This window comes from Ananas comosus, unplaced genomic scaffold (genome assembly GCF_001540865.1).
Source record: "Ananas comosus cultivar F153 unplaced genomic scaffold, ASM154086v1, whole genome shotgun sequence".
NCBI classification, from domain to species: domain Eukaryota; kingdom Viridiplantae; phylum Streptophyta; class Magnoliopsida; order Poales; family Bromeliaceae; genus Ananas; species Ananas comosus.
In genome coordinates, this window is record NW_017891534.1 from 4,251 (window position 1) to 16,574 (window position 12,324).

At 37.6% G+C, this 12,324-nt stretch overlaps 1 protein-coding gene across 1 annotated transcript; it reads left to right on the plus strand.

Annotated features, from left to right (window-relative positions):
• Positions 1-6,782: 6,782 nt before the first annotated feature.
• On the plus strand, positions 6,783-11,427 carry LOC109704983 (F-box/LRR-repeat protein 13-like). The gene is made up of 3 exons (XM_020225745.1): positions 6,783-7,830; positions 10,476-10,670; positions 11,064-11,427. The coding sequence occupies exons 1-3, from the start codon at positions 6,838-6,840 to the stop codon at positions 11,355-11,357; spliced, it is 1,482 nt and encodes a 493-aa protein (XP_020081334.1). The 5' UTR covers positions 6,783-6,837; the 3' UTR covers positions 11,358-11,427.
• The last annotated feature ends 897 nt before the right edge of the window (positions 11,428-12,324 follow it).

Consider the following 12,324-nt stretch of genomic DNA (forward strand, 5'->3'; position numbering starts at 1 on the left):
ATCAAGACCTATAGTATCATGCCGAAAGTAGGGACATCGGCGACATTCCGCGTCTTCGCTGTTATCCGGTCGGGATCGATACTCCTACAGCTGATGATCTTTTGCTCCGATGGAGATGGCTGGAGTCTAGCATGAGCTTCTAGATACCCAACCATATCCTGATCCTTCATTGCGACGTACTCTGTGTAGATAAGTTCTTTCATTTTAAGACACCAATTTATTAATTTAAAAAAATATTCATATTATCAATCAAGCACCATGAGTTAATAGTCATAATTTTAAAAGTCTTAAAATGATATTTGAATATCACTTTTATGAATGAATACTTTAATATATAAAATATAATTGTATTATTAAAAGCTTTATCATAATTCTTAATAAAAAGAGAAGAAAAATATGTATTTAATGTAGCTCGCTAATGACTCATTATTTTGCATCTTCACATATGAAACAAAGAATTTGAGATGATTAAAACCCAAACTCAATTATAAATATACACACACACAAAAACATTTGCACTTGTTATATGTTATAAATATAAATAATATATATTATGTTATAAGAGTCCGGCTGGGGTACTATCAAGTTTTCCACCGTTAGATTTAACCCTTTGATTATTTTTACCCGTTAGATTATACTATTCAACCAACCACTCACTAAACCCTAGGGAGCCCACATCATCCTAACCACTCATTTCTCAATCCAATGGCTAAAAAATCAATAGCACCAATAGCTTGGTGCTATTGATAGTATTCCAGCCTAGTTCTATGTTATAAACATTATTAATATTTATAATATATAAGTTTTTATTTGTTGGTAAATGTTTATATATTATAAACATTAATAAACAAATGTCCAAAAGTGAAAAATCCAATATTTTTGTATAGAAATATTTACTCTAGTTTATATATTATAAATATTAATAATACACATGCGTCTCGCACTGTCTCTGTTTAAGGATATCTACCAGTTCCGTTGCGTCTCGCGCTCATGCTACCACCTAGTGACTAGCCCCGACTTTCTCTGGAAGTACTCGGTCGCCGAAAGAACTCACGTTGGCTAGGTGTAGTCCAGACCTTACTTAGCTCGCGTGGCTCCGATCTACTGAAACCACATTTCAGCCCGCTTGACTCGGAGAATGTTATCTGGGCTCTCCGTCACGACCTCTATCTCAACCGCATTCCGCCGGGGAGGATTTTGGTCTGTGATGATGTCACGCCTCAGATTACACGTTTCCCCGGGCACACCCACAGACCCGCCGTATACGAAGGAATTTTTTCTGCATACGAAGCGAAGGTGTACTGAAACTGTAATCAAACAACACTACAACCAGTAGTACAGAGCTGCTAGAAAAGAAAAAGAACTGAAGGAAAACCAAGTTTCATATATATACATAACATCTAGGGTACAAACTGTTCGCACTGGCGAGTTAAACATCTGTATGTACATCAACTCAAACCAAAATACAACTACCTGCAGAAGGTACTCCACTAGCTCTGGCTCGTCTAACCAAAATACAACTACCTGCGGAAGGTACTCCACTAGCTCTGGCTCATCTGGAAGGGCTCTAGCTCGCAACGCCCTTGCCACGATCGGTCTCGGAAAATGCAGCAGCCGGAACAGAAGGCTCTGCAAAAGAGGGGTAACAACTGGGCATGAGAACTACTATAAAAACAAGTAGTCCTCAGTGGGTGCCGCCCTCAACATCATCGGTCCACCCACTAGGTCTACAGAAGGGAGCTGGAATAGTAAGTAATGCTGGATCAGATCTATAGCTAAAATCACTATACTATCATACTCTAACACTAACAATCTGTAGAAAAATATCAATCCTGACCCAATCTCACTCGGGACTGTAACCATATCCGTCCCAGGGACTGTGAACACATCCGTCCGGCCTGTCGAAGCTAAAGCGATCTCCACACTAAGCAGTCAGTGGATAGCAAGTCCAAACAGGACACCTTGAATCCAACGCAGAAGCACTAAACCCGACTCCGGAGTGGCACTTATGGGCGCTACCCAACCGAGTATGCAAGTGTATCTCTGTCGAGCTCAATCAGGCTCTTACAGGCTATAGTCTAGTACACAGGGTCTAACTGATCTAAAAACCAACGAGTCACGTGCCCTCGGCACAAACTGATGCCAAAACGGCAATATGGGTCCACCGTCAACCCCAACGGGCCCCAGCAGTCCGGAACAGTCTGAACAATACTGTAAAAGTAGGCTAGACATCTCAGCACGAGCGTAACAGCAATCTACACTACCTGGGGTATCCACCACGCTGATACTGCGGCGATACCAAATAACAACGGCTCCTAAAGCTAAATCTGGTAGTGTAAGCATATGACGAGGTATAATCGCAGTTTTCTCCTAAGTCATATCCAAGTCCAATATGTGCAAATAGATATAATCAAGAGGCGAGGCTCCAATTCAGATTTTGAAGATAAAAACACCAAATCCATGAATCGAGCAATTTCTATATACTAAACAACCCGATAAACACATGTCGACTATATAGCTACTTAGACGGCAAACCGACGATTAACCCACCTCAAAAGCTACTTCAAATCCGGCGCGACGTGGAATCAGCGACAAACCCTGCTCGCCCGGCCTCCCAATGTAGCAACTACGGTGCTCGTGTACTCGAACGGCTCTGCGGCGCAACGTCGGCGTCGATCCAACTCCACCCGAGCTCCTCCTTGCTCACGGCCAAGGCTAGAGAGAGAGAGGAGAAGAAGAACAGTAAAGTTTCTCTCTCTCAGCTTCTCTACACCTGCTATAGTAATGGGGAGAGAGGGTGACACGTACGAGGCATAGAAAGACCAAAATGCCCTCTTATCTATCCTGGTGTACCGGTACACGTGTGGTTGTACTGGTACAAATAGCAACCCGGGAGCAGCTGCGCGGAAACAGGTAAAGTGTACCGGTACACATCCGATGTTGTACCGGTACAGAAAGTGTACCAGTACACCTCTGATGTTGTACCGGTACAACAAGCAGGAAATCTGCAATTTGCAGATTCCAATGCTGACTCCTGCTCTCGCGTTCCCACTGAGTCCGTTTTGCGTCTATTTCGCGCCAAACGCGACTCGAACTTGTCCCGACACTCTCACAACGTGTCAACAAGCCTCAACTTCTTGACTTTCAAATCTTTTTGACGTCATTGACCTAATGATCAAAAAGTTCCAAATTTTGTAATTTTAATAGTCAATATGAGGCGTTTTTATGTTTAACGGTGTAAAAATATCTAAATCAGTTAAATTTTTGTTAGAAATTTTTTTTAACTATTTAGAACAAGATCTATACTCTCGATCTTGATTGCAAGATTCCTATCATCATTTTTTAAAGGATATTCATTCTTAGTCATTCATTTTTGTGTCAACTTGATGAACAAGAGAGCAATATCAGAAAAGTATGAAATTTGGTTTCTAGATACTTCAAGTGGTATAGATCATGTTCAATGGCGCCGGTTGTCGATTTGGAAGCTCCATCATTGAAAACAAATGGATGGCAACGGATCCCATTTGTTACTGATAGTATTACGGCTCAACTCTCTTTCTCTCTATATATATATATAGAGAGAGAGAAAGAGGCTAGTATGCTTCTGAAAGTACGAAACCCTCTGTGTTTTCAAGTCATTTTTGATGTTGGGACTTTCGAATTGACGATTAGCTTCATCAGATTTGATCTAAGTATTTGAAGTAACTACAAAATAAATTTTGTGATTCTTCTTTGAACCCTGTTCATCTTCATCATCAGCTATTTTTCCTCTTCAATGTCGCCGTTAGGTGGAAGGTTAGCGGAAGGAGAAAAATTCATCTTCTTCAGACGTTTCTCTTCCTTTGGCCCTCCGTGCACGATGCGCCCTCTTCCATGATGCCATTTGCTATGCAAGATTTAAGTTGGGAGAAGATAGAAAGGCAAACAGCGAGCAGGAAGGAGAAGATGGATATATACTCTTATATGAATCTCCAATATCAAATGATGACGTGGCAATCTCTTTTTTTTTTAGATTTTTTAGATTTTTTATTTTATTCTATTCTATTATTTTTAATTATTCTTTCAATTATTTTTTTTTGAACCATTTCTTCTATCTATTAATTTTTTTGGACCGAACCAACATATTTTGTTATATATTTTGTATTGAACCCGATTCATCACTGAACCCGATTTTTTGAACCCTGTTTATCTTCATCATCAGCGATTTTTCCTCTTCAATGTCGTCATTTGGCGAAAGGTTAGCGGAAGGAGAAGAGACTCATTTTCTTCAAACATTTCTCTTCCTTGTGCCCTCCGTGCACGATTTGCCCGCTTCCGTGGTGCCGTTTGCTATGCAGGATTTAAGTCAGGAGAAGATGGAGAGGCGAAAAGTGAGCGAGAGGGAGAAGATGGATATGCTTATATAATAACATTGACATTTTCTTTATTCCAGTATCTTTTCCAACAATATTTTTTCGATGGTAGAGGGTGGTTACTCTATTTTTTTCGCTTTACTATTATAGAGTTATAGATGTACAATTTTTTTTTTACGTTTTTGTTATTTTTCCTCAGGAATCTATGGGCAATCTACTACGTTGATTTATCCCCTATTTGGTACTGACTTCCTTCAGATCTCCGGTAAGTCCTAATACCTAAGTGCTTATATTACTATTACTATGTACAGTTTTTTTTTTTTGACGTTTTTGTTATTTTTTCTCAAAAATCCATCGCCGATCTACTAATTGATCTCCTATTTGGTCTTGCCTTCTTTCCGATCTCTGGTAAGCTGCAGTGCCTATGTGCTTATATTTGCATGAAACTAAGTTCAAAAAAAAAAAGTCATAAAAATATGATTATGAGACCATCTGTATGTGCACTATTTTTCTTCACGATCAGTATGCCTCTAGTTTAGAATATTTATTTATAATTAAAGTTTTGGTCTTTTAAGAGATATAATTTTGTATTTCATTATCAATATTAATAAAATTGTTTGCTCTGTCTTGCTCCACAGGTGTAGAACAACGGCCAAATCATGTAAATCTTAGTGTGTTCTTTTCTTTTTCTTTATATCTATAAGAAAGCAAATTTACGGCCTAATGGCAACTATTGTGGATATTTATATCATAAAAAAAATTGGATTGGAGAGCATAAAATATATATTTTCTGATTTTGCTAAAATAAGATGAAAATCTAACTATTTGAACTTTATTAATATTTGTAATTAAATATTACTTCTCTAGCTCTCATGATACTACTTCTGATTCTTCTGCTACAACTTTTTTCTATATTGCTTTTATTTTTTTTCCTAATAATTATGTTGTATTTTCTCTTCATATATATTTTAAACTTATTTTTAAAATATGATATTTTCAATGAATCTACTACCTCAATAATATTTATGTCTTAAAAAAATTCAAGTTGGGATGGAAGAAGACAATTATCTTATGTTCTTGCAAGAAGAATCATGAAAATATAATTGTTAGGTCAACTAATTCTTCTAATTTAGTCCTTTTTTTAATTGATAATATATAAATTCTAAACATTATGCAATTTTATAGTATGAAATTTAGAATTTGGTAAAATTCTAAAGCAAATTTCTAACCACAATTATTGAAGAATAATACTGTTTTGGAACAATATAATTTTCATTCAAAATTTTATAATTTAGAAAAAATAGTATTTAGGATTCTAATTATAATTTATTTTTAAAATTTTAAATTTGGATTCTATTATTTATCCGCCGCATCGCACGGATCTCTACACTAGTATATACTAGAGTCCGATAAATTCATCTCGTGTTTTTGTATAGGGGTGGCAATCCAGCTCGCTGTTCGTGAGCCAGCTCGTGTTTGGCTCGAGATCGAATCGTTCATTTAGTAAACCAGCCAAATATGAGCTAAATTTTTTAGCTCGTTTAATAAACAAGCTGGGGTCAGCTCGCTTGTATTCGACTCGATAACGGCTCGAATATATATTATATATATTTTATATTTATATAATTTATATAATTTATTTTTGTATATATAAATAAATAATTATATATATATATATAATTTTATTTTTAACAAAATAAAAATATAAAGTCGAGCTCAATGGTAAAAAGACTCCAACCATTTGATCATTTAATATGTAATATTTTATAAATTTAATTTTTATATATATCCAATCTAATTCTTTTAATTTATTATTCATTGGCCGGCTCGTGAGCCGATTCGTGTTCGGCTTATTTTTTAATAAGCCGAACACGATTTGAATTTTCCGGCTCGATACTTTAATGAACTGAACACGAGCTGGTCCAGCTCGTTCGTGTACTGCTAGCTGACACTCCTAGGGATGTCAACGAGTTAGGTTTGAGTCGGATTTTCAAAAACCCGAATCCCAACCCAAAAACTAAATTAAAACTCTAATCCGGACCCGAATCAGGTGGGTTTTAAAAATCCATATCCATACTAAAAATCCGAAACCTAAACCGGGACCGAACGAGAAAAAATATTAAATATTTTATATATTATATAAATATATAAAAATAAATTATTTATATATATAATTTATTCAGGTCCGGATTCGAGTTCGGATTCAGGTTCGAATCGGGTAAATATAAAATTCATATCCGTATTCATATTCGTCTGATTTTTATTATTTATACCCATAATTAAATTTATACCCATTTAGCTCGAGTAAATCTGTCCTCTTCGGATTCTAATAGTATTCTTTCGGATTCTAATAATATTTAGAATATCTATATCCATCGGCATCCTAGACACCCTTATTTTTCTGTATGCGTGTATCTATAAGTATCGCGCACGACTCCGTGTCCTCTGTAGTTTTGATAACCGATCGATTCGGTTACGAGAAATAATGGAAGAACCGGCGAGAAAACGGCAAAGACTCTCGGCGGCGGCGGCGGACCGCATCAGTGCTCTGCCCGATCACCTCCTCCACGAAATCCTGGCCTTCCTGCCGGCCCGCCTCGCCGTCGGCACCTCCCTCCTCTCCCGGCGATGGCGGGCGGTCTGGACGACCGCCCCCGACGTCTCCTTCACCACCCAGCTCTCCCCCTCCTTCGTCGACTCCGTCCTCCGCCATCGCGACCCCGCCCTCCCCCTCCGCTCCTTCTCCCTCGTCGCCGCTTCCGCCGACGAAGTCGTCTCCGACCCCGACCCCGACCCCGCCCTCCCCTTCCGCTCGTGGATCCTCCGCGCCGACAGCCCCGCCCTACAACGCCTCACCCTCCGCCTTCCCGGCCGCTTCGACCTACTACCTCCGGCAGTCTTCCACCTCCCCTCGCTGAAGGTGCTCGAACTCCGCCTCCCGGGACGCCTCGATTGGCCCGCCGCTGCCTTCTTACCTTCTCTACAGAGGCTCGAACTCTCTGACCTTACTTTATTATATCCGGCCACCGAGGACGCGATCTCGAACAGCTGCCCGGCGCTCAAGTGCTGGCGGATGTCGTTCGAATCCGCAACCCCCGAGCTCGAAGTGAAGTGCCCGCTGCTGGAGGTTTTCGAGCTACGGACGCGCGCCGGGCCGATAGGGGGCCTCAGTATCTGCGGGTGCAAGATCAGGAAGGTAAGCGTGCGACAGAAGTACGCTGCCGAATCCTTCTCCGGGCCGGCGGCAGCGGCTTATCTGAAGCTGTCAGCGCCCGGGCTCCAGACTCTGGAGTGGTTCTGCCCGCTGCCGCGCTCCGCGACCGTCGACTCCCTCCCGGATTCTCTCGCCTCCTCCCTCATGTTACTGACGCCGCGCGAGCTCCTCGATCTCGACGAGAACAGACTGCCGAACTACGGCCATGTTCTTCCCCTGCTCAGAGTCGATCGGTTGGTCCTGCCGCATTGTTGGATAATTGAGGTATGTGCACGGAGGTTTTATTTCCTTTCTCTTCCTGGTAGAATTTTTTTTTTTTCTTTTCTTTTAGAGTAAGATAGTATGCTACCGCGACATTCTCATTCAATTGGAAGGTTAACTTAACAAAAAGATAAGACAAAAGGCCTCAGCTTACAATTGACTCCAGGAGATCCTAGTAGAAATTAGCATTTCTATTCAATTCATGTGTATATTAGAAATTGAAGTTAAAGAAGGATCCTATCCTTTTCGCGCAGCCAAATCAAGCAAATAATCCCTAAATGAGATAATCTCTCATCTGTAGATCGACCATAAGTAGCATTATCTCTTCTTCTTAGCGCACGCCCTAGAGCTAATGCAAATGTTATCCTGAAATAAAATTGCAGAGGATTGGCTATCGTGGGAAAGTTAATTAGGAATTATTTAAGTCTTTTCCTGAAGAGTAAGACGATCGAAGAGGTTATGCGATCAATTTAATTTCTAAGCGCTGCGTTGAAACAGCCATATGAAGAACGAAACTTGATTAGATTGGGCTGACCAAATATGATTAGTTTCATCAGCTTATATTCTGGACTGAACAAAATTCAAGTGCCCTATCATTATCAACAGGTGAAAAGTGCAAAAGTCTTTGCGCTTCGGAAAGCACTCAGCGACTATGCTATAGAATTGTTCTAGAAATAAAAAGGCACTTTTAGTTCTACCTTCCGTCGTATTTTCAATGATGGGTGGGTTTCTTAATGCACAATCGACGCTACTAAGCATGATTTAGGTTCAATAAGTGTTGCTCTTTTGTTCATATCATTTCTCTAGTATTCAAGGGACATTTAGTTCACTTTAAAAAGAACAAAGGCGAAAGAATCGACTCTAATTTTTCACTTCTGATACTGTAAATATGGCAACACATTGTAGATCTTTAGTTAATTTGCTTATTGAAAGAAGATTACAAGTGAAAGATGGAACATATAAAACATTATTTATGGCAAAATTTGAGAAAAGTAAGGCTCGACCATGACCCTGAACAGGAAGGTTAGATCCATCTGGGAGCTTAACAGGTGGCAAAGAACTGTGGTTTTGTGAATCAAATAAGATAAGAGTGATTGAAGGTCATATGGTCAGAGGCTCTGCTATCTAGAACCCATTCAGAAATTTTATCAGAAGATTGAGTAGTCTAACCTGCAAAATTGGCTAATGGTGTTTGTTTTTTCAGAATTGAGCAGAGAAAGAAGTTGATCATATTGTTCTTTCGTAAGGCCATTGACAAGTGAAAAGGATGACTCATATTGACTTATGGTGGCATTATTTGCTGAATTTGATGAGCTTTGACGTCCCTTTGTCGATCTTCCCTTATTTGTCCATCCTTCAGGATAACCAATTAACTCATAACATCTGTCTCTTGTATGGTTAGTTTTCTTACAATGCTCACAGAAGAACTTATTTCTATTGGGCACTCGATCTTCATCCGTTCCAAAGGTCATCGATTTGGTGTTTCTAGTGTTTAAAGCAGCAGCTTCAATAGTTGGTGCTCGACTTGCAGCTAGAGATTGCTGTCTCTCTTCGCGAGTCACAAGTGCATAAACCTTAGCAAGGCTAGGTAGCGGATCAGTGCTTAGAATTTGAGATCGAACAATGTTGAATTTTTCGGATAGTCCCATTAGGAATTGATGAACTTTCTCTTTCTCACGTTCAGCAATGAACTCCTTGGCTGCACCACAAGTACAGTAAGGAACATTTGAATAAGTGTTTAGCTCATCCCAAAATCCTTTCACCTTGGTATAGTATGTCGCAACTGACATAGTGCCCTGCTGTGTAATTGCAAGTTCACGTTTCAGTTCATGGATACAAGGGGCGTTTCCATGTGAAAATCTTTCCTCCAATATTTAATTCTGAAGCTAAAGAATTAAATATTTCTCTAGCTGAATCAATATAAGCAATGCTATCATGTAATTCTGAAGCTAAAGAATTAAAAATCCACGAAACGACCATGGAATTGCACTTAACCCAGGCATGTTCATCGGGGGAATCATCTCCTGGGTTGGCAAGAGCACCATCAACGAAACAATATTTATTTTTGGCTCGAAGAGCATTTATCATTGCACGTCGCCAAGTTGGATAATTTTCTCCCTTGAGAAGACATGAAACTAGAATTGTACCAGGATTGTCAGATGGATGAAGAAAATATGAAGAAAGCTGATCAATATCAGCGGACGTTTTTGTGGAAGCTTTGGTAGAAGGTATTTCAGTCATGACTAATAGCTAGAGTTTCCAGGGAAGAAGATGAGTAGGGTATTAGCATAGGATCATTGCTCTGATACCATGTAAAAATATTTGCCAAGCTTGCTTTCTCTTCTCTTATTACATATATATATAAGATACAACCAATTACATAGCCTAAACTTTAGGCTTAAGAAAAGCAAGAAAAAGGAAAGAGATCCTGTCTAATAGGTACACAATACCTTCTCACCTAATTTACAAAATTTGATATCGGATAACCACGGATTGAGATTAGCAAATAATATTTTCAATAGATAGTATGACATTACATTTGATAATTGATTACTTCACAGGATTAAATAATGCTATAATGCTTATAATAATGATGCGTATACATTTTCTTTTATCCTCATATGATATGCTGAATTAAATGAATGCAGGAGTTCAGTCTAGCAATTTTCGATCGACACGATCAAGAAAATCCGCGTGCTTGGGTGCATGAGAATCTCAAGCATTTGGAATTGATTTGTTTCTTCGAAGGATTTGGCTCGTTGGGTCTTGCCTTCTTGCTCAAGAATTTCTCTAAACTCGAGACGTTGCGTGTTTCCTGTGTCAAGGAATCATCCATAAATTATGTAAGTCGACCAAACCTCATCACTACCTTGCCTAAATTATGCTGCATTTCGTAGGATATACTTTGAATTTTCAAAGTTTTGATTTTATTAGATAATATTATAATATGTTACATTTATATATTTAAATTAAATGTCAACAGTATTTTAGATTTGTTTTATGATAAATCTAGTAGTTTTGTAGAATATATATCATGCTGTACTTTGAGTTAACAAATGTTCTAGAAATATTATGAGAAATCAAAAAGGATAGGAAATTGGATAACGAATTCAAAATTTCTAAAGTTCAACTTGATTATTTCAAAATATATGAATGAGATTTATGCATTTTGACCATTCTTTTTTATTTCTTCAGTCTCATATATATATTCTTTTAACTTTTTTTTTTTTTGGTAGGCCATTCCCTATACATTATTTCACAGACTATTTAAGAGTAAAGGGGCTTTTGGCCGAGGAGGATACTGGGATTCTCATAACTTGTCCCTCAAGCAGTTGGTTCAAGTATCAGTGCATGGTTTTTCAGGGGAAAGATTCGAATATGACTTCTTAGAGTTCTTGCCTCGAGCTGCACCTTCGTTAAGAATGATTACCATCTATGCTGACAGCGAGGAAATAGTTTTAGAGAAGGTTGAGCAATTGCAACAATCTTTTCCACACATTGAGATTTTGCTTCAATTGCATGGAAGATAATGTTTCTTTGGTATGTTAACAAACAATGTTGACGATTAGCTAGAGATTTATCAATTTGATTTTATTTTTAGTTACCTTGAGCTAATTTATTGTTGACCAAGGTGCATGTTTTGTGAAAGTTAGTTTGATTGGATTAAGGAATCTATAGATCCAACGTAACTCAAGTGCATTGATGTTTAAGTTTTTCTTAAATGTAATTATTTTTTTGTTATTTGTTTTGACATAACTCACAGTCTTGAAGTTAAATTCAATTATTTTTTTATTTGTTTTGAAGTAATTTGGTGCTGATGAAATTAGTTTTTTGAGTTTCATTATATGTTTTGATGTGAATAAGTGTTTAGATTGAGTTTCATTGTTTTGATGTAAGTAAGTGGATTCCATTATCTCCTAAATATAGTGGTAAACTTACTGCTATAAAATTTAACCTATTATATAATTAAAATTTTTATTATTATTTAAACGTAATCCTAATTTATTATAAATAAGGTAATTCTAACCCATTATAAAGTAGTAGCGTTTAGGTTTTAATATTTAATAAATTTTTTAGAGGAGAAAGTGAAGAGTAGGTGAAGTGGAGATCTACAAACAAACGTAATTTGAGTTACATTATATTTTTTACTTAGACTAAAACAAATAACACAAGTGATGGAACTTGAGTTCCATCCCTCCACTTACACTAAAACAAACGGATCCTAAGTTGCTGGGCTGGACACGGCACAGCCGTGCCCGAATTTAAAGGCGGGTCGTGTCGGACCGGTCCCTTGCACATTTATAATTTGTAATCTCAAAATTAAAGTTTATAATTTTAAATTTTAAATTTTAAATTTAATATTTAAATTTTTTAGATTTAAAATTTGATATTTTATATTTTCAATTTTAAATTTGATATTAAATTTAATGTTTGGAATTTAAAATTTATAATTATAAAATTTAAATTTTAAGATTTTAAATTTTAAATTTTAATTTT